Here is a 22,231-nt window from a genome sequence, read left to right as displayed (position 1 = left end):
CATGTTAGTGTGAAAGTGGTGAAGTCTGAATAAAGAGCGTGGTTTAAATAGTAACAACGTATAATGTTAATTTCTTTCTTCTGACATGTGCCGTGGTCTATAAATGTTAACATTAAGGAAAGCTGGGCAAAGGGCCCATGGGAACTCTTCCATACTGTCTTTGCAACTTTTCTCTAAATCTAAAATCATTCCAAAATTAACACTTCCCTAAAAAGGGGCAGGAGGGACTTAAAATAAGGATGTAACTGTGCACACAGGGCCACGAAACTCAGCTGTCACGACACGTGATAACAGCAACAGAGAGGAGTATGCCAACGTCATTTCAGAAACAGCCCAGAGAGAAGGAAGTGGTGATGGGAATGGGGTGCGAGGGGGGCTCCCATGGGCCCATCATGTTCTGTAGTTGCACCAGCGTGTTCCCTTTACGATTATTCACTGGACTCGACCTTTCCCTACGTTACCCTGCCATTAAAAAAGTGAAGAAATACTTCCCCGGTACCGATAAAGGTTAGAATGAAGGGAGAATCTGGGACTAGGAGATGTCGATGTGGGAATGCAGACCTCTGTATGGGGGCGGTTATGACAGTTAGGGTATTCTAAATTCAAGTTTTTGGAGCCGGGAAGGATCTTGGTGGCTCCCAGGTCCTGGCGCAGACCATTCTACCTGGAACAGCCCCAGAAGCGCTGACGCAGCCGGGTGCACAGGGTGCAGCTGTGACACGCACACAGGTCACAGACCCCTGACCTGCCCCAGCACGGCTGCAAATCGCCGGCCCTCCACACCTGGTCCAGAGGCTAGCCGAGCCCCCTGTTGTGTTCTGATTCCACAACAGAGCCATCGCAGTAAGTTCTCATAACTTCAAAGGCTCAGCAAAGCTGCTTCTCTCATAACAGCTGTTTTTACCCCATGAATCACACCGGGTTTTTCCAATACTGTTTAGACTTCATACTTCCACCGCTGCATCTCTGTGTTTGTTGTTACTATTTACTAAATAACAGCAGATCCTAGATTTGAACAGTGGTGGAGCTGGAGGGCAACGAACCTCTCCTTGTTTTAAAGATGAGGAAACTGGTGTCACAGATGTTCAGAACCCATCACTAGTTCCTAGAATTCAGTTCTTTTTTAGGTCGCCAAATTAACCTAGATGCTTCCCCCCGTGGTTACTGTGTGATTAGATGAACTGATATGCAGTTCCTCACAGCACTAGTTTATGACCTGGGTTCTTTTGTGTATAACTCAGTTCGTCGTGGTGTCTGTGGTTGTCTGTGCTGAAAATAATTCTTGCTGAACGGTACAATGCCAAAGGAAAAGACAACAGAAACAGTTCTGAAAACTTAAAATGTCAAGACGCTCCCTTTTTAATGTATGGATCAATCATGTAAATTAAAGGGGAATTTAGGAATATTTTTTAAGAAATAACAATTTTAGGTAGGCAATTGTAAGGAAGATAACAATCATACATGCCAAGGCTACATGATTCTTCCACAGGCCCCATGGGGAGATATCGATGCCCTGGTTGAGCAAAAATTCTTCGCCAGTACATCTGAAATTCAACAGAAAAAGAATATGACTTCATTCTTAGCATTTGCCAAATTTTACTCAATTAAATTCACTCCTCCCGGGGCACCTATGTGGCTCAGTGGGTTAAGCCTCTGCCTTTGGCTCAGGTCATGATCTCAGGGTCCTGCTTCCCCCTCTCTCTGCCTGCCTCTCTGCCTACTTGTGATCTCTCTCTCTCTCTCTGTCAAATAAATAAATAAACTCTTTAACCAAAATTAATTAATTAATTAATTCACTCCTCCCATTGGTTACCAAGGCTCAAATGACTATGCCTTTATATATAGTAGGTAATAGACAATGAGTGCTTACAAATCCGCTAGATACTATGTTGAGCAACCCACATGTAACAGTTTAGTCAATCCCTAAAACAACCCAGTGGGGGTTCAGATATACAAGTAAAAGATAAAGAGGCTAAAGTTTAAGGAACTTAGGTCCAAGGCCACAGACTCACACTGTGAACCAAGTTGCTAATCTCTGCAAATTCATTTGTTTCCAGATCTATGATGCTGTTCTCTTTAAAGGGCAGAAACATTAATCAAGTAATTTGCCCCCACTCCTGATGGGGTAAACCTCAGTTTTAACAGATGGCATCAAGAGATAACAGATGACATTATTACCGAGACGGTCGAAGCGCTTTCTAGAACTCATCACCCACAAATCAGCCATGCAAACGAACACAGGCTAAGAATTTTGCAGCTGGGAAGAGAGGTGAGCAAGGGCTTCCTGGCACCACTGCAGTTCCATCCACTCTTGCCCCAGGACTGGAATGAGCCCAGCAGATGCCTGGCTGCAAGCCGTCACCAGCAGGCCCCTTAATGAGGGGGAAGCCTCAGTGGCAGCTGAAGCAGAACAGGGTGGGGTAGCCCTGGCACCGTTTAGAAAAGCACCTGGCACTAAAAACACCTGATACAGCCTTAATTATTCCCTGTTACCCCATTTTTGTGCAACTCTTGAAATCTGGCAGTTCAAAAAAAATAGTGTTAGGCCCAGACAAAAGACAGAGAGTGGGCAGGATAAAGAAAGCTTCTCTTTGCAGAGGTTTTCTAGAAATACTTCAAACTAGCAATGTGTCCTGTTACTAAGAATTGTTTCATGAAGGTCCATAAGATTCTGGATACCAGCATTCTCTTTTCTTTCATTAGTTAATGTATCAAAGTCAAACCGTTAACAACAATCATGGATAAGGAAAGTGTTATTCAGTTTTTAAAACATCCTCTTGATTTTATGGAAATCTGCATTTCTGTTTTAGTGACACTATGCAATAAATGTGACTTCTTTCTCATGACTGAAATGTGTTTCCTTCTTTAGAGGGCACATGCTTTAATAAGGGTATTCCAAGTCAGTTTAAAAGAAAAAAAAAATAGCTGTGCAGACTTCGATTTCATAATGTCTCCTATTTAAGTGCAGGAGGAAGGGGCAGGTGCCTCGATTGTGCCAGGAAAATGTTCTGCTCCTGGCCTCGGGCTGGGTTTCCAAGAAGCTGTAAGTTCATGAATCTGTACACTTCCCATAATCCATGAATTCCAATATCCTAAGGCTTTGCAAAAATATCAAAGCAGTTCATTTTCAAACTCAGGTGTTCTGAAAATAAAAGCTAAAACCCACAACTCAAAACAGCATTTTAAAATGGCCCCAAATGAACAACATATCAGAAACATTTCCCCAACTTAACTATAACTTGGACTATAGTAGAACATCAAGGAGACATGCACTGTGCACTGGTTTGCAGTAGAAGGACCCTCAGCAGCCACATGGTCCAGTGGCCTTTCTACATGACAACCCAAGAGTAAGCAAATCCATTCTGACACTCAGTACAAACTTACATCGCATAGCTACAGGTATCATTCCCTGTTACGTTGACTCCTGGGCAGAAGTTTTGTCCCAAAAATTCATTATGCTGCAAAGCCTATAACACAGGGGGGATGGGACAAGGTAAATAGTTTTAAATTTCAAAAAGTCTCCAGAGAATGATCATGTCCTCCTAGTTTAATCTTTACTGCTATTCCTAAAAACAAACGAAGCTTCACATTCATGGTCTTGGTTACATCAGAACAGTTAAAATTATTTTCCCTGGCAACTAAAAGGGTGGCCTATGTTGGGATTTTGGCTTCTAAAACAAAGGCTGTAAAAAGTATTTGGCAAAGTGGGGAGACCTGTGGCTATCCTACCCATAGCTCCTTCCTCCTCCTAATTTTATACTCCCACAAACAGTGGGATTAAAATCATAAAACGGTAGTCAATGACTGTTGTTAATTTACAGCATCTATTTAAGAACCTTTTATATTGTTCCTCTTTATTTTCATCAAAACCAGTGCTAATTCTTGGGAGTTAGAAACCCAATCGTACTATATTAAGACACAGTTTTCTGTGGATTTCATGAGCTTTTTCTAAAGCCAATAGAGTAGCTGTATTATATGCTCTTTTTCTTCTAATTTCAATATAAAATATATATTCAAGCCCCCCCTCATCTATTTTCATATGGAACTGAAATCCAACGACAGTTTTTCATATCCATTAGTCGATCTTTCTCCTTTCTGTGGAGTTCTCTTTCCACCCCTCAGCTCCCTCGGACAGCAGAGTGACTGGGGAAACCTCAGGGGATGATGGAGGTGAAACTCTTCTTCATCACTCGGAAAATGAAACCGCTGGGAGACTTTCACAGTTCATGGCTAGGGTGATGATGTTGGCAGGCTTTATTCTGGTTGTTCCTAGCTTGGGAACAATGAAGCAGTCACAAGGACAGATGAGGAAAACTTACCGCATAGCCATATCGAGGAATGCTGAAGTACTGAAGCCAGGAAAGCCAAGGCGCAACGGTTCTGAGATTTACCAACAGCCCCGAAAATATCTACAAAAAGCAAATGCCAAGAATCAGACCTGGTGAAGAGATTTCATGGCGAATTACAGGGAATAATTTCTGAGTCCCCTACAACCTTCACAAACATTTCTTCTAAGACTTCCCTTTGCTTACGTATGCCCCGCTAGAGCTGAGGCTGTTTGTGGTTCTAAAGGAACGACAACATATCTCTAATACCTACGTCATCTAATTGGAAGACCCTTCATTGTCAAGGCTTTTACTTTTGGTGACTGCCCATGATGAAAGGTCAATAAAGTGCTGACTGTCCCAGCGATACCACCACTCTATGCTCACACCAAGAAACTTACCAGGGCAGATCCTGAACATCTCCTGCCCCTCTCTACTTCCCTAACACAGTAAGATCTGTTATTTACAAGGGCTTGCATTCTATCTCCGCGTGATTATAGAAATAATCTGGCGTTCGGGATGCATGCTTAAAATAACCCAAAGCCTGGAACTGATACACAGAATAACACGGTGAAGTACAGCCTAACATATGGTGAATACCTTCATTTAAAGCTACCAAAAAGCCGTCTTATGGTGAAGGACTGAGGCCAGCAACAGATGGCTACGTGAGAAGAGGTTTATATTTAACTTTTAACTGGCAGTATGCTGGGATAGACCTAACAATGACAATGTTGGAGTGACTACGTATTCTTAAACTTGACTTAACCAGGTGCTTAATAGAGGACACACTGCATCTCTGAGGAAAATGTGGTGTTATGACTGGTTTTAAAGGATCTATATACAAACTTCTAAATAACAATAAGGTGAAGTATCTAATACATTATGCAGAACATTTTTATAAATCGATGACACATTATTTATTGGATAACATGATAGAAAACATATGGGAAGGTTTATCACGTTCTCAATAACGGTTAGATCGATAGATGTCAAACTCAGAAATGGAAGACTTAAACTTTGGCAAAAATTTGTGCTAATTATGCTCCTTTTAAAGAGCATAATTAGCACAATTATGTTGTGCTTCTCCTACTCTAACAGAAAAAAAAACACATGTATTAAGTAAACAGGCTAACGTTCCTGTTCACTTGACGTTAAGGGGCAAGGTGGTAACTAGCTGATTCGCTTACTGATTCGTCTATGTACAGGGAAAATTAAGGGACACGTAAGGTTAGGCTTCAGTAACCATTTAAAAAAAGGTAGGCAGAAATATATTGGTATAAGAGAATATCAGGAACCCAGAAGGGAGGAGACAGTACTGTGTGGACTTTGGAACTTTTCAGTATTTTTAAAACACCCCTTTTCAAAATACAGGAGGGACCCAAGATAGACTACCCACACTGCAAACTGTTCTACTTCTCATGGAGCTTAGCTACTCCCTTGGAGGGGAGTATATCCAGCCAAACCATTAAGTCACTGCTTAAATAAGTCAATGGTTCTCTAACACGAGCACAGAAGTTGGGCAATTAACCTGATGTTTTTATGAGACAATCTTACAATCAAAATTTTTCTGGGTTTTGTGGGGTTTTTTTTTTTTTAGATGTTTCTGTTTAAATTCCAATTAGTTAACATACAGTGTAATATCAGTTTCATGTGCCCAATTTAATGATTCAACACCTCCATACAATACCTGGTGCTCGTCACAACTGCCCTCCTTCATCCCCATCACCTATGTAACCCAACCACCTAACCACTTCAGTCTGCCTCTCAATAGTTAAGTCTGTTTCTTGGTTCACCTCTTTTTTTCCCCCTAAGATCGTTTGTTTTGTTTCTTAAGTTCCACATATGAGTGAAATCATATGTGGAACTTAAGAAATCCACATATGAGATGAAATAGCAAGATTTCATTCTTTTGATGGCTGAGTAATATTCCATTCTGTCTATATATCACATCTTTTTATCCATTCAATAGTCAGTTGACATTTAAGCACTTTCCATAATTTGGCTATTGTTGATAATGTGTTTACAAATATAGGGGTGCATGTATCCCTTCAAACCAGTATTTCTCCCTCCTCTGAGTAAATACCTAGTAGTGCAATTACTGGATGGTTATGATTCTTGGTGCAAATATAAGTGGGATCAATTCCCTGATTTTTCTTTCTGCTGCTTCATTATTGGTGTATAGAAATGCAATAGGTTTCTGTACATTGACTTTGTATCCTGTGACTTTACTGAATTCATGTTCTAGTTCTAGCAATTTTTTGGTGGAGTCTTCTGAGTTTACTATAGAGTATCATGTCTGCAAACAGTAAAAGTTTTACTTCTTCTTTACTGATTAGATGCCTTTAATTTCTTTTTGTTGTCTGATTGCTGAGGATAGGACTTGTAGTACTATGTTAAATAACACTGGTGAGTGTGGACATCCATGTCTTGTTCCTGACCATGGAGAAAAAGCTCTGTTTTTCCCCAATGAGAACAATACTGGCTGTGGGTTTATTGTATATGGCCTTTATGATGTTGAGATATGTTCCCTCTATCCCTACTTTGTTGATGCTTTTTATTAAAAAGGGATCCTGTACTTTGTCAAATACTTTTTCTGCATCAACTGAGAGAAGCATATAGTTCTTATCCTCACCTTTATTAATGTGATGAATCATGCAGACTGATTGGCAAATACTCAACTACACTTGCAGCCCAGGAGTAAATCCCATGGGATTGTGATGAATGATTCTTTTAATGTACTGTTGGATTCAGTTTGTGAGTATTATACTAAGCATTTTTCCATCCATGTTCACCAGAGAGATTGGCCTGTAGTTCTCTTTTTCAGTGGAGTCTTTTGTTTTTTTTTGGAATAAGGGTGATGCTGGCCTCGTAGAATGAGTTTGGAACTTTTCCTTCCATTTCTATATTTTGGAATAGTTTGAGAAGAATAGGTATTAACTATTCTTTAAATGTTTGGTAGAATTCCTCTGGGAAATCCTCTGGCCCTGGACTCCAGTTTGTTGGGAGATTTTTGATGACTGATTCAATTTCTTTGCTGGTTATCAGTCTGTTCAGGTTTTCTATTTCTTCCTGTTTCAGTTTTGGTAGGTTTTATGTTTCTAGGAATTTGTCCATTTCTTCCAGGTTGTCCAATTTGTTGGTGTATATTTTTTCATAATATTCCCTTAGAATTGTTTGTATTTCTGTGGTGTTGTTATTTCTCCCCTATCATTTGTGATTTTATTTATTTGGATCCTTTCTCTTTTCTTTTTGATAAGTCTAGCTATGGGTATACCAATTTTACTAATTTTTTCAAAGAACCAGCTCCTGATTTCATTGATCTGTTCTACCGGGTATTTTTTAGTTTCTATATCATTTGTTTCTGCTCCAATCTTTAATATTTCTTCCTTCTGCTTGCTTTAGGCTTCATTTGTTGTTCTTTTTATACCTCCTTTAGGTATAAGGTTAGATTGTTTATTTGAGATTTTTTTCTTCCTTCTTGAGGTAGGCCTGTATCGCTATATACTTCCCTCTTGGGACTGCTTTTGCTGCATCCCAAAGGTTTTGGACCATTGTGTTTTCATTTTCGTTTGTTTCCATGTATTTTTTTAATTTTTTGATTTCCTGGTTGACCCATTGATTATTTAGTAGAATGTTGTTTAACCTCCATGTATTTGTAGTCTTTCCAAATTTTTTCTGGTGGTTAGCTTCAAGTTTCATAGTGTTGTGGTCAGAAATATGTAGGGTATGATCTCATATGGTATGATCTCAACCTTTTTGTACTTATTGAGGACTGATTTATAACCTAGTATGTGATCTATTCTGGAGAATAGATCCCATGTGCACTTGAAAAGAATGTGCATTCTGTTGCTTTAGGGTGAAATGTCCTGATTATATCTGTTAAGTCCATCTGGTCAAGTGCGTCATTCAAAGCCATTGTTTCCTTGTTGATTTTCTGCTTAGATGGATCTGTCCACTGCTATAAGTAGGGTGTTAAAGTCCCCTACTATTATTGTATTATTATCAATGAGTTCCTTTATGTCTGTTATTGTTTTATATATTTGAATGCTCCCGTATTGGGGGCATAAAGATTTACAATTGTTAGATTTTCTTGTTGAACTGTCCCCTTTATCATGATACAGTGTCCTTTTTCATCTCCTGTTACAGTCTTTGGTTTTAAAGTCTAGTTTGGTTTTTGAAGTTTCAGTTTATCAAGGTTTCACTATACGTCACCCAAGAAGCATCTTTTAAGAACTCACGTGTGGGGCGCCTGGGTGGCTCAGTGGGTTAAGCCTCTGCCTTCGGCTCAGGTCATGATCTCAGGGTCCTGGGATCGAGCCCCAAATCGGGCTCTCTGCTCATCAGGGAGCCTGCTTCCCCCTCTCTCTCTGCCTGCCTCTCTGCCTACTTGTGATCTCTGTCTGTCAAATAAATAAATAAAATCTTTAAAAAAAAAAAAAAAAAGAACTCACGTGTAACAAAATGTTAACTAAAGTTATAGCAATTATATTAGAACAGTAGCCAAAAAGGCTGGGTAATGCCAAGAAAAATCTGTATATTCTCTAATATAAGCTATCCCTCAATACATGGTCTCCTTAAAGCACAGAATCCCATTTACAGGATCCTCAAAGCAGGTTTAGGTAACAGGTAAATCTGTGGGAAGGAACAAGGGGAAATAACTACTTCTCAGAGAAGCACAGTTCCTACTCACCATCATAAACACAAAGGAGATGGTCATGAGAAGTGTCGCTATGGATACCACACTCTGGCCTGCTGCTATGGCCAGTGCCATAGAACTGGCCGAATAAGCCACCATCATTAGGGTGAACATCATGACGAAGAAGGCCTCCACAACTGGTTTCAAGCCTTAGTTGGGAAGGAAAGAAGGGGTTGAATCCACCTGCCAAGGTAACTGTGTATTTGGGATTGCTTCCTATGCAAAGCACTATAATATTTTGAGAAACTAATACCAGAATGAAGAATATTCATCCTCTATTCGACCACCTTGGGTCACCAATTTCATTACCAGCCCCCCCCACATTACTGTATAAAGTTATCATAGTTTCTTTTTTATACTTGTTGCATAAGCGCATTTCTGTGTAACATCTCTGCTCCTCCTTTATGTGTAATTATTAACAACTTCTGAGTGCTTGAGATGGAGGGCTCCAGGCAACACAACTGGCTCCAATTCTATCGCCTTTTCTTCTAAGAACAAAACTTGTCAAGAGCATATTTTTTTTTACTCAAACATCACCACATGACTGTTTGCTATCACCACATTGAGTAAAGAAACTGGGAAGATTAGGTGACCTCCCAGTGGTTTCAATATCTGGGGGAATGTCTCCACATTCCAAGTCCCCCAAGACAAAGCACCATATAATTCTGGGATTGAGGGTGGGGTTAAATAAATTTCCTAAAACTACTTTATAAATGATAATGGACTAATACTATAGATCACACAATCTGAAGGTTTTGGAACAGCTGTCAAAAGTCTGAGGATCTAGGTTCTACGCCCAATTCTTCATGACACACCTCTTACTTATAAAATGGAAGTTTAAACTCAATCAGTTGGTTTTCTTCTGTAGTGCTTTACTTATATATATATTTTTAAATAAAAGATGTATGTCTGATATGTGTGTTTATGCCTCAGTAAAAATGTAAGGACATTCTGATACAATGAGCCTCGTACACAAATGAATCTAACTACACCTATCGAACAAGTATTTGTATTAAACCAGGAAGCCCTGAAAGTCACGATCTTTCACTATCTTTATGTGTAAACACACAGACACATATAATAATAAAAATATAAATACGTAGTAAGTATCCCAGCTCCTCTATCATAGTCTCAAATTGTTTTGTGAATTCTTTCCATGTTGATAAATGACACACAGCATCTTTCAGTCAAATTGAGGTTTATAAGTAGTTTTAAAAGTTAGTTTAGGGGGCGCCTGGGTGGCTCAGTGGGTTAAAGCCTCTGCCTTCAACTCAGGTCATGATCCCAGGGTCCTGGGATCAAGCCCCGCATCGGGCTCTCTGCTCAGCAGGGAGCCTGCTTCCCCTCCACCTCTGCCTGCCTCTCTGCCTACTTGTGATCTCTCTCTCTCTCTCTCTGTCAAATAAATAAATAAATATTTTTTTTAAAAAGTTAGTTTAGGACAAGTCTTGACAAAAATGTCCTCAGAGAACAGTTATTTCAGAGTATGCATGTGGATAGATGTCTCCTTATCTCACTGGCTTGGTTTAGAGTTTGAGAACCAAAATGAAGCTGATAAAAAGAAATTGGCTTGCCCTCATATTGAAGAGTAAAGACACAAACCTTTTGTCATACTGCTTACCTAACAAGAAGTATATTATACAAGTAAATATAATACTTGGTAACATCCTCATGGGTAGTAAATCAGATAACAGTTTTCCAAAGAAATAAGATGACACTCTGTAGTATCCACTGATATACTCATGTCTAAAAAAGAAAAATTCATCCTACATTAGTTAAGAAAAGCAGGAACCAGATTGGGCTGCTTGCTTACCTACAGACTTCCGCCACCACCAAGGGTCGAATGACTACAGCTTCTCACATCCTTGAGGTGAACCTCCATCCTGTCAGCATCAGGCCATCTTGGGTGTGAGCCTCACCTGTATTGTCACCCCCACACGAGTCTGTGTAATACCCCTCTTCTCATTATAGAACTCCCTCTGGATGCCATCCATTCTGCTCCCTGAGTGCCCACTCCCAGTGAGCAGATCTGCATCTCCTTCCTCTCTTCCAACACTGGCTCTCCTTGAAGAATAGCACTCCAGTAGCTGAGCTCGGTTACGGCAGAGGCTTTACTTTCTTCCCACTTCTGATTATGAAGGTGGAGGCTCCGCTATCCTCCAAGCTTCCTAAAGCAGCCCTGGATCACTTATTCAACTCTCATGACAAAAAGAAAACGGCACTTCTTCCTTCAACAATCACACCTTTCAACCACACATCCCTGTCAAATCCTGCTTCCTTCCCTCTCCAATTCTAGATCCCTTCCTCTTCCTGAATCTTCCTCCTGTAATTCCAAACTCCTCCACCAATATCATTCTTTCCCTCTGGAATGATTCCTTTCTTCAGTATGGGAATATGGCAAATCTTGTCCAACTTTGAAAAACAAAAGAAACAAAAGAGCCCTTACTTTATTTTAAGGCTGCCCTTTGGCTCCTTCCATTTCCCTCCCATTGAGGGCTAAGTTGGGTCCACATTCTTTGTCAGCTTGACCTCCACACCTTATATTTACTGCTCAGCCTACTACTTTCTCTCTACTAAGCCCCTCTGACTTTGCCTGTGTGGGCCATCATGACTTCTCATTTGTTTAAAAAAAAAAAAAAAAAGATCCTTTTTTGCCCTTTTATCGCTTGCTTTTTCTGCATTTGGATTTGCTGGCTCTGCCTTTTCCCCTTAGTATCAAGCCCTACACGCTCACGATTGTCCTCACAACCTCTGGCTGCTTTTTCTCAATTAACGTGGGCAATTCCCAGGAACCAAGCTGTGGCCCAACACTGGATATGACCAGTTTGACCAACAGCCCCTGATACCGGAGAGCCCCCTTCCTGGAACAGAGACCTACTCACATAAAGAGCTTCTTCTCGACCACAAAGAGCTCCACAGCTGACACACTGCTGAAACACTGGTTGGTCGTCAGGAAGAAGAGCACCCCTGACCTGCAATGAGAGAAAAGTGGGGGGTCGGGGGGAAGCACTGCAGTCAATGGAACATTCTTAGGTCAATTTTCTAACTGCAAAATGATCTCCTCAAAGGATACCTCATAACATTAAATAGAAATTATTCTGGTCAAAACAGGGAAGTATGCGTGCCATCAGCCTTCTCCCCACAATCTCCGGGTATCCACAGTGGTACCCCTCAGAGTCCACAAAGCATAGTCTGGAAGTCATTGTCCTGGGCTGCCATGGATTAAACTGGGTTCTCCCCCACATTCCTAGGTTAAAGCCCGAACCTTCAACGTGATGATATTTAGAGACAGTGTATTTGGGAGGTAATTAGATTTAGATGAGGTCATGAGGGTAGGGCCCTCACAATGGGATTAGCGCCCATAAAAGACAAGGGAGAGACAACAGAGTGCACGCTCTGCTGTGTGAGGACACAGAAAGAAGGTAGCCACCTGTGAGCCAGGAGGATAGCTCTCATCGGAACCTGACCATGGATCTCTAGATCCTGATCTCTAGAAGTATAAGAAATTGTTGTTTAGACTATTGTTTAAGCCACACAGCCTATGGTTCTTTGGGATGGCAGTCTGTGCTGATGAATACGTAGGTCATAAAAATATTATCATCTTGAATTTTAACTAACAAAAACAACAAGTATCAGGCGCCTGGGTTGCTCAGTGGGTTAAGCCTCTGCCTTCAGCTCAGGTCAGGTCTCAGTGTCCTGGGATCGAGGCCCGCATCGGGCTCTCTGCTCAGCAGGGAGGCTGCTTCCCCCTCTCTCTCTGCCTGCCTCTCTGCCTACTTGTGATCTCTTTCTCTCTCTCTCTCTGTCAAATAAATAAATAAAATCTTAAAAAAAAAAATGACAACAACAGCAACAAGTACCTTTCCTAATGTATGAAGGGAGAGGGAGTGAACCAAATAAAGCCTGCAAAGCTTAAAAACCTCTATCAGCCACCTTTTTTTTTTTTTAAAGATTTATTTATTTATTTATTTGACAGACAGAGATCACATCATATCAGCCCACAACTGTCGAGAGCCTTGATGTTGTCCTTGACAAGCCACACCAAAATGGTTTCCAACATGCTCAAGATAGAAAACAAGGGCAGCTGGGTGGCTCAGTGGGCTAAAGCCTCTTTCTTCGGCTCAGGTCATGATCTCAGGGTCCTGGGATCCAGCCCCATATCGGGTTCTATGCTTAGCGGGGAGCCTGCTCCCCCCACCCTTCTGCCTGCCTCTCTGCCTACTTGTGATCTCTGTCTGTCAAATAAATAAATAAAAGCTTTAAAAAGAAAAAAAAAGAGAAAACAAAATGATGTTTATAAAGGAAAAATCTGTGTACCTGTAGGAAAAGGAAGACTACTAATGCTTCTTTCTCAGTAAAATAAGGCTTTAAAAGGAAAGTCACAGTTAATCTACACTTTGCTACACAAACGCATGTTATGAAAGCAAGCCCAACTGGTGTTGGGCTTCCCTTTATAACCAAACCATTTCATTGACATTGAGGACTTGAGTTGACACTGAAAGAGCTAAAGTGACCCATCATTTAAATGACACAAGAATACGAGAGAACATTTTTAAAAATATAAACCCAAGTGTACAGCCTCTCAAAAAAAAAGTTCACAGACACTTAGTAATTGTTTTTAACACCAAAAAAGAAAGAACTGAGAGAACAGAATGTTTTATTTTTATTTATTTATTTATTTTTGAGAACAGACTGTTTTATAAGTAAATGTTTATACAATAATTAATGAACAGAAAATAGCCAGACCTGGTACACAGGAGGCTATGTAACTTTTTCCACACAAGTAAGTCTACTAGCAAAGTAAAAGCTAATTTCAGAAATAAGGGACATACAGAAAGAAAGAAAGAAGGAAAGAAAGAAAGAGAACAAGAAGAAAGAAAGATGGGACACGCAACAATTTAGTTCAATTTGTTAAGCCTTATATCCATAACACTGTTATGTTCATCATGATTTTGAACTAGGAGATACTGCTATTACTTCTAAATCATATGGTTTGTTTTATAGTAAATAGTTTTTATTGCTAAATAATGCAAGGTACTCAAATTCTTTTCACACAGGTAATCCATGACTGTAATATCTACTTATTGATCCAAATATTTTTTAAAATATCTTTTCTGTTTATATTAATTTGTTTAGCTACCACCACAAGCCTGTAAGGTAAATATTAGGCCACAGAAGCTCATACACTACATACAAATTAAACCCAGCTTGTTAGTTAGAGAGGAGCGCCTGGGTGGCTCAATGGGTTAAGGCCTCTGCCTTTGGCTCAGGTCATGGTTCCAGGGTCCTGGGATCAAGCCCCATATCAGGTTCCCTGCTCAGCAGGGAGCCTGCTTTCCTTCCTCCCTCTCTGCCTACTTGTGATCTCTGTCTGTCAAATAAATAAATAAAATCTTTAAAAAAGAAAGAAAGAAAGAAAGACAGACAGACAGAAAGAAAGAAAGGAAGAAAGGAAGGAAGAAAGAAATGGAGTCAAGAGCACGTCTTTGGGATAATTCATTCCCAAAGAGAACCAAACCACTGGCCTCCTGAGCAATTTCAAATGACAAAAGAGTGGCAGCAAGTTTATGTCAAAAATACAAATTAAAATAAATCCAAAGAACTATTTCTCCAGAAAACATTTGAAGAAACTGCTAAACCTCTTTATTTCTCTGGATTCTTCTACCAAGAAGTCTAATGGTTAGATACCCAATTCCTCTTTAAAATTCCAGTTGAGGACAGGTTTTTCAATACTTTTCCAAATACTTCCCACTGCACAACACAAAAGGTTCATGGGCAATAGATCCTGTGACCTATATTCTGTGCTTGGTAAAAATACGGCATCTACAATGGGTACAGATCATCAATGACTAGCAAGCTTGGAAGCAAGTGAGAGAACCCCACACCCTTCAGAGAAAGTAAAGGGAATAGCAGTGATATAGCTCTGGAAATAAGCTTCCATAATAATTTCAACATGGAGTAACACTATCTGATCCCATACAGGAGATAATTTATTTTACTTGAGTGAGGAATTGAATTTTATGCTTAATCTTTCTTTCATAAACAATCCGACATCAAAACAGATTCAACATAAGCTACTGCAACTTTCCTCATATCCTTTTGGCAAAATGGGGATAACACCCCCATCTCTTGGGGCAGAAATCCGTATCCATGGTTTAAAACACAGAGCATAGTGCCTGGCACAGAACAGCTTTCTACATGAAGTATAAGGAGAAGTCTGCAGTCTTTGACACTGCTGAGCATAGACATTCAGAACATGCTAGAGCCCATTACAAAATCTCATGAAAAAATATTTTTAAGGGCACATGATGACTAAAACTCGGTAAGGTAAATGAACGTAAGTGCTAACCATATAACAGAAAAACCTGAGTGTCATCCACCTCCCCAAAGCAAACAAATAAAAAAAATAGAAAAAAATTATTTACATACAAAAGAAAAAACAGATAAACTGGACTACATCAAAATTTAAAACTGTGTCAAAGGACACTCTCAACAGTGAAGATGATTCACAGAATGTCAGAAAATATTTGCAAATTTAGACCTGATAAGGGATTAATATCCAGAATATATAAGGAGCACTTACAGTTCAATAATTTAAATCTCCAATTAAAAAATGGGCAAAGGATTTCTCCAAAGAAGATTTCCCCAAAGAAGATACACAATGTCCAATAAGCACATGAAAAGGTTCTCAATAGGGCACCTGGGTGGCTCAGTTGGTTGAGTGACTGCCTTCGGCTCAGGTCATGATCCCGGAATTCCAGGATCCAGTCCCTCATCAGGCTCCCAGCTCCTTAGGGAGTCTGCTTCTCCCTCTGACCTTCTCCTCTCTCATGCTCTCCCTCACTCATTCTCTCTCAAATAAATAAATAAAATCTTTAAAAAGAAAATAAAAGAAAAGGTTCTCAATATCACTAATCATGAGGGGAATGCAAATCAAAAACCACATCACCTGACACCAATTGGGATGGCTATTATTATTTTAAAAAGAAAAGAAAAGAAAAAAAAAAAAACAGAAAATACTGTTTGGTAAGGCTGTAGAGGAATTAAAACACTTGTGCACTGCTGGTAGGAATGTCAAATGATACAACTGCTGTGGAAGATAAAATATTTCAAATAATCCAATAGCTCGACTTCTGGGTATAAATCCAAAAGAATTTAAAACAGAGATTTAAATAGATATTTATTTGTACAACCACGTGCATGGCAGCATTGCTCAAGGAGGGGCAAAGGGCAGGCCACTCCAAGATGGGGGTCACAGCAACATGAAAATTATTTTGAGTTAAAAGCAATCAAAAAAAAAAAAAAAAGCATTCAAGACCTGCAGACTCAAGAAAACTTTTCATCTCAGGGCACCTGGGTAGCTCAGTCATTTAAGCATCTGCTTTCAGCTAAGGTCATGATTCTGGGGCCCTGGAATCAAGCCCTGAGTATGATTCCTAGCAGGGAGCCTGCTTCTCCCTTTACTTCTGTCTGCCTCTCCCCCTTGCTTGTGCATGAACTTGTGTGCTTTCTCTGTCAAATAAATTAAAAAAACAAAACAAAACAAAAACAACTTCTTATGGGGTGCCTGAATGGATCAGTTGGTTAAGCAACCACCTCAGGTCATGATCCTGGAGTCCCAGGATCGTGTTCAGCAGGGAGTCTGCTTCTCCCTCAGACCCCTCCCCTCTCATTCTCTCTCTCTCTCTTCTCTCTCTCTCTCTCAAATATATAAATAAAATCTTCTTTAAAAAAAAAACACTTCTTACCTTCCCCTCAACTGCCTAAATTTACGTTGGAAAGGAAAAACTGCACCAGGAAGAGAGCTATTAAGAAAGATGCCTCTTTGCCTAAGAAACTTATTTGCATAAAGAGGGCAACCTTTGTTTTCCAACCATCATCTCCCAACTTTCTGCTAAGGTCTTTCTTCCCTTACCCTAACCACCCTTCTCCTTAACTCATATAAGCATCATTTTATCTCACTGCTTTTGGAATTTGCATGTCTGTGTGGATTACCTGTAGACATGCTATTAAATTTTATTTTCTCCTGTTAATCTGTCTCATGTTAATGTGATGCTTAGTCCTACTAGAAGGACTCTGAATGGCAGAGGAAATTCTTCCTCCCCTACATTCACAACAGCCAAAAGGCTGAAATAACCCAAGTGTCCAAGGACAGAGAAATGCATAAACAAATATGGTATTCCATACAATGGAATATTATTCAGCCTTTAAAAGAAAAGAAATCCTGACATATGCTACAATATGGGTGAACCTTGAAGATAACTATGCTAAGGAAAATGAGCCAGTCACCAAAGGACAAATAGTGTATGGTTCCACTTATATGAGCACCTTGAGTAGTAAAATTCAGAGACAGTAAGTATAATGGCCGTTTCCAGGCACTAAAGAAAGGGAGAATGAGGAATTGTTGTTCAATATGTACAGAGATGCAATTTGGGAAGATGAAGAGTTCTGGAGTTGGATGGTTGTAATAGTTGTACAATAATGTGAATGTACTGGGGAGCCTGGGTGGCTCAGTCGGTTAAATATCTGACTCTTGATCTTGGCTCAGGTCATGATCTCAGGGTCATGAGCTCAAGCTCCACATCAGGGTCTGCACTCAGTGCAGACTCTGCTTGAAATTCTCTCTCTACCCCTCCCCATGCTCACACGCTCTCTCTAAATAAATAAATAAATTCTTTTACAAAGTAATGTGAATGTATTTAATGTCACTGAACTATATGCTTAAAACTGGTCAAGACAGTAAAAATTAGCAACCTGTATAATCTGTACAAATTACATATATATATAGACACACACACAGACACACCCACATACACACACACATTCAGCTTGCAATTCACTGACTTATCCTGATCCTCAGTTGACTCTGTACTTGTCTCAAATTCAAATTCTTAATGAATTTTCATTACTTGAAAGATGTAATAGCACTTTCTCACAATCAAGATCCAAATTTACTTACCTATTCTGGATTCCTGTAGGATCATTTTTTAGATCATAGAAAATGGCACCTATAACCAATCCCAGGATGATTGTTACAATTATCTTTTCAAAAAGAAAAAGAAAAACAAGTTTTAATGCAAGATAAAAACTTAATACACCATTTATTATTACAAGATATGTAATCAAATTTCTCCATTGAGATACATGCTTCCAGTGGTTCAAAGTCCTTGGGTGAATATAAAACAGTGTATGTTATGAGACTGCTTTCTAAATTAAAAAATAATTGATCCATGTTGGAGAGGCTGACAGAACACAATAGACCCCCCTAAATGCCAAGGATCCTCCCAGTGATTCACAGGCCAATTCAAGGTCCAGTTCAGGCTACAAGGCCTGGGAAGGCCAGCAGAACAACGGAAGCATCTGGCTAAGTCATTGGAAGTGTAAAGTCCAAATGGATAAGAGTTCTGACCTGAACTCTCAACCTTTTGTTCCAGTGAACACGCAGTTTTATATTTCAAGAAGTACAAGTAAAAACAGGATATCTTTACTCTTACCATTATAAATAAATACAATTTTTTGAGCACACATAAAAAAAAATTCTAACAATGTTATTCTGCATGATAAGGAAACAGGGGTTAGCTGACCACCCACATGACCTAGAGGACAGGGCTTGCCTGCACTGGAAAAGTGCAAAGTCATAGCCACCAAAGCATTCAGCCAGCTCTCTCTGAGGGCACTCAAATGCTGTCACTGCCCTTTCTCTTGTCACAGCTCCTCTAGCAACCTCAGTCCAAGGACCTACAGCCAACAGTGTAGAACTAAGCTTCTTAGCCATTCTTACCTGCATTCACTTACTCGCTTTGGGGACTCCTAAGAACACTACATAAACATCACTTTTGTTTTTAAGACTGACAAAATGGGGGCACCTAGGTGGCTCAATCACATCTACCTTCAGCTCAGGTCATGATCTCAAGGTCCTGGGATCAACCCCCACAGCAAGCTCCCTGCTCAGCAGGTTGTCTGCTTCTCCCTCTCCTACTCCCCCTGCTTATGTTCCCTCTCTTGCTGTGTCTCTCTCTGTCAAATAAATAAATAAAATCTTAAAAAAAAAAAACAACTAATCTATAGTCACATGTTAAATATCCCAATATAAAGATGAATCTCTGAGAGTTATGATAGTGTTTTCCAAATTGGTTTGATGAGAAAAACCCATGGCACATTAAAAAAACATTAAATCCTTTTATACAGATGATCCATTTACTCCAAGGTCGTCCAAATACAACCTTTAGTTAAATGGCATTATCAGAAACAAAGTCTGAACCACATAAATGACTAGTTGAAATCTAAGCATGGCTGTAATATTACAAACATGAGATTTATCAGCAGGGAGCCGTAAAGCAGTTTAATAGCCTCACATTCAAACACTTAAAGAAGTGAACATATATACCAGATTAAAAACACTAAACCAAAGGTCAGTAAGCTAGAGTCTACTTCTGTTCAGCCCTCTAGCTAAGAACAGGTTTTACCACTCTTCTCGAAGAGTGAGAGAAGGAGACTATTTCTTGCCACATGAAATTTAGATGAAATTCTAATTTGTGTCCATCAGTAAAGTTTAAAAAAAAAAAAAAAAAGGATAGACCAATGAACTGGGAATACTAGGGGTTTGTAGAACAGAGCACCTGAGAATAACAACAATAAGGGGGTACTAATCAACAACTACCAACAGAGCCAGCCAAAGGGGAAAAGAACATGATTTCCTCTTCATCAAAAGAAAGTTAATGGGAGAGCAAATAGCCTTATTTAGTAGAATCCAAGCCTGCTTACTATGTTGTGTTAACTGCCGACTGTTTAGGTACCTAGTGCTTTCCTAAGATGAGAACTCCTAAATGAAGTAGGTCAATGATGAGGAAGACCTTGCACATGGGCTCCTCCCTGAGAGGGCAGATGAGCCCTGTGACCTTCAGCTGCATTCAGTGAATCTAGATGCCAGCTTCCCTGACCTCCTTACTTCAAATGCAATCAACCCCCTTCCACTCTCTCCCTCTCTCTCTCCTTTCTTTCTCTCTTCTCTTCCTTTCTCCCACACTGGGCTTCAACTTTCTCCATAGCTCCTTTTACCATATGACTTGCTATCTAGTTCATTACTGTATGAATTTGTCACCTGTCACTCCTCATAGGAAAACAAGTTCTATGAGAACGGGAGTTTTATTTTCACCCATTTTGTTCACCCCTGTATACAAGCTCCCAAAATGCACACATAGTCAATGAGGACTTGCTGAATGAGTCAGGAAACGAATGTGTGCTGCCACCTGAAAACCCTAAATGTGGCTAAACACTTCCTTTATTTCACCATCTTTGAAGAAAAGATTTTTTCAACAAAGATTACCCATTACAGCTAGTCTAAATCAACAAAAAGTCTTAATTAGGTAGTCCAAAAAAAAAAAAAAAACCCACCAAAAAAGCTTTCCATAGGTAAAAATTTCATGGTGTTTCACTTATGCTGTTGTCTATTTTTATATCCCAAATGGAGTGGGGATAAATAAATGGAAGCTTGAGTAGAAGATAAGCATAACCCTAATAGATTATATCAGAACCTAATGCTCCCACATGATTATGTCCCAGCATAATCCAAAGAATCTGCCAGGTTACCTGAGCTACAGAGGCCTGGGGATTACCCAGTAAGTTTTTGAATGAACGCTTGGAAATCCATCTGAGTTGATGACAGAAGGTGGTGGCATAGGTGATCTCCTTTAAGGCTGAGCTCTTCCTTTTCTGACCCTTTAGGATTTCATCTAACTCATCTTTCGTTTTTCTGTGGAAGTCAGAGTTGGCATAAAACTCAGCTATTTTTTCTATGAGTGGAGTACCTCTCTTGGAAGGTTCTTCAGTCTCCTTGACTTTGGAATAAAGGTGGATAAAAAAGGGAAACATTATTCATAAAATAACAACTGACTTAGTCCATTTTCCTGTAACCCCTTTCTTCGGTTCTTCCCTAACATCGTAATTCTAATGCTTGAGCATAAAAAATTATTAGATCTGTCATTGCTTTACAATATTAGAAAAATGGTTAATTGCCCGACTGCTTCCATAAACCCATGAATACAGCAAACCTACTGCCTTCTCCTAACTATAATACTTGAACCCTAATTCTTTTAAAATAGACTTCTTACCAGAAGGAGTTATAATTCTTGATATACAAACCTGGTCCTTCTTTTCTTCTATATGTAAATATATAAATTGCCAAGTTTCTTATTTCAAAACATTATATAAATGGGTATTTTTAATGAAATTTCCCCTTAAAAGTGACACTATCACATGAATACTCGTGTATACATTCAGTCAAAAATACACCAATCACGGAAAACAAAATCTATGTTGACCAGTGCTATAGAGTGAATGTTTATGTTCCCTCAAGATTTATATGCTGAATCCCAATCCCCAATATGATCATATCTGAAGGGTGATTAAGTCATATGAGAGTGTAGCCCTCATGAATGAAATTAGAACCCTTATAAAAGAGGCCCCTCCTTGCTTCCATCATGTGAGGAGGCATCGAGAAGATGCTCACCCATATTTGAACCAGGAAGCAGGTTCTCAACAGATACTGAGTCTTTAGTACCTTCACCTCAGACTTCTGGCTCCAGAACTGTGAGAAATAAATGATTATTGTCTAAGCCACCTAGTGTATGGTATCTTTGGTAGGCAGCCCAAACGGACAAAGACAACTATTATCAGAGGACAGCATAAATGTAAATTCACAAAGCCATGTTTTCCTGAGCTGCCACATGGTTAAACTTCAGCCAATTCCATTCACAATAATCTGCGACTCTCAACAGATTCACATACGTTCACCGTCTTGGTCCTCTCTGTTCAGTTTCACAGCAGAGGAATCTCCATTAATGACATCCAGGAAGAAGTCTGCAGGGTTATTATAAGGCTCACACTGGTAACCTACAAAAAGAAAGCAACTCAGGTATATAAACTTGATGGTCTTGGAAAGTAAAAACTCACTTTCAGGGGTGAGAGAGGTGAGGCTGGGGAAGAGAATAACTTCTCCCTCATCTTTCTTTCTTTTCTCCCCTCTTCTCCTTTCACTGATTTACCCTTTCTTTTTTATATATTCAATCACACGAAATTTCAACAATGCTCCGTCTTCCAGAAAAACAACATACTCAAAGCCAACCTTAGACTCCCCAAAAGTCTGAAGTTAATAGCTGGTCCTTATTCATCATAATTCATGAGACCTGAAACAGCTATCAGTATGCTCTGA

General features: G+C 39.6%; 1 protein-coding gene across 2 annotated transcripts in view; it reads right to left on the bottom strand.

Moving 5' to 3' along the window:
• Positions 1-1,330: 1,330 nt before the first annotated feature.
• The window catches only part of ABCG2 (ATP binding cassette subfamily G member 2 (Junior blood group)), a 129,881-nt gene continuing 108,980 nt past the window's right edge, over positions 1,331-22,231 (bottom strand). For both annotated transcript variants that reach the window (XM_032861926.1, XM_032861931.1), the window contains 9 exons: positions 21,808-21,912; positions 20,611-20,858; positions 17,981-18,063; positions 11,904-11,993; positions 10,643-10,767; positions 9,016-9,170; positions 4,320-4,409; positions 3,385-3,467; positions 1,331-1,544 (listed from right to left, as the gene is read on the bottom strand). In XM_032861926.1, coding sequence (XP_032717817.1) covers positions 1,397-1,544; positions 3,385-3,467; positions 4,320-4,409; positions 9,016-9,170; positions 10,643-10,767; positions 11,904-11,993; positions 17,981-18,063; positions 20,611-20,858; positions 21,808-21,912 — 1,127 coding nt within the window. In that variant the 3' untranslated portion in view covers positions 1,331-1,396. The remainder of the gene's footprint in view (positions 1,545-3,384; positions 3,468-4,319; positions 4,410-9,015; positions 9,171-10,642; positions 10,768-11,903; positions 11,994-17,980; positions 18,064-20,610; positions 20,859-21,807; positions 21,913-22,231) is intronic.

This window comes from Lontra canadensis, unplaced genomic scaffold (genome assembly GCF_010015895.1).
Source record: "Lontra canadensis isolate GAN:19392208 unplaced genomic scaffold, GSC_riverotter_1.0 scaffold1, whole genome shotgun sequence".
In the NCBI taxonomy this organism is placed as follows: Eukaryota; Metazoa; Chordata; class Mammalia; order Carnivora; family Mustelidae; genus Lontra; species Lontra canadensis.
Note: the sequence above shows the minus strand (reverse complement) of the source record. Positions and strands in the feature narration are given on the sequence as shown.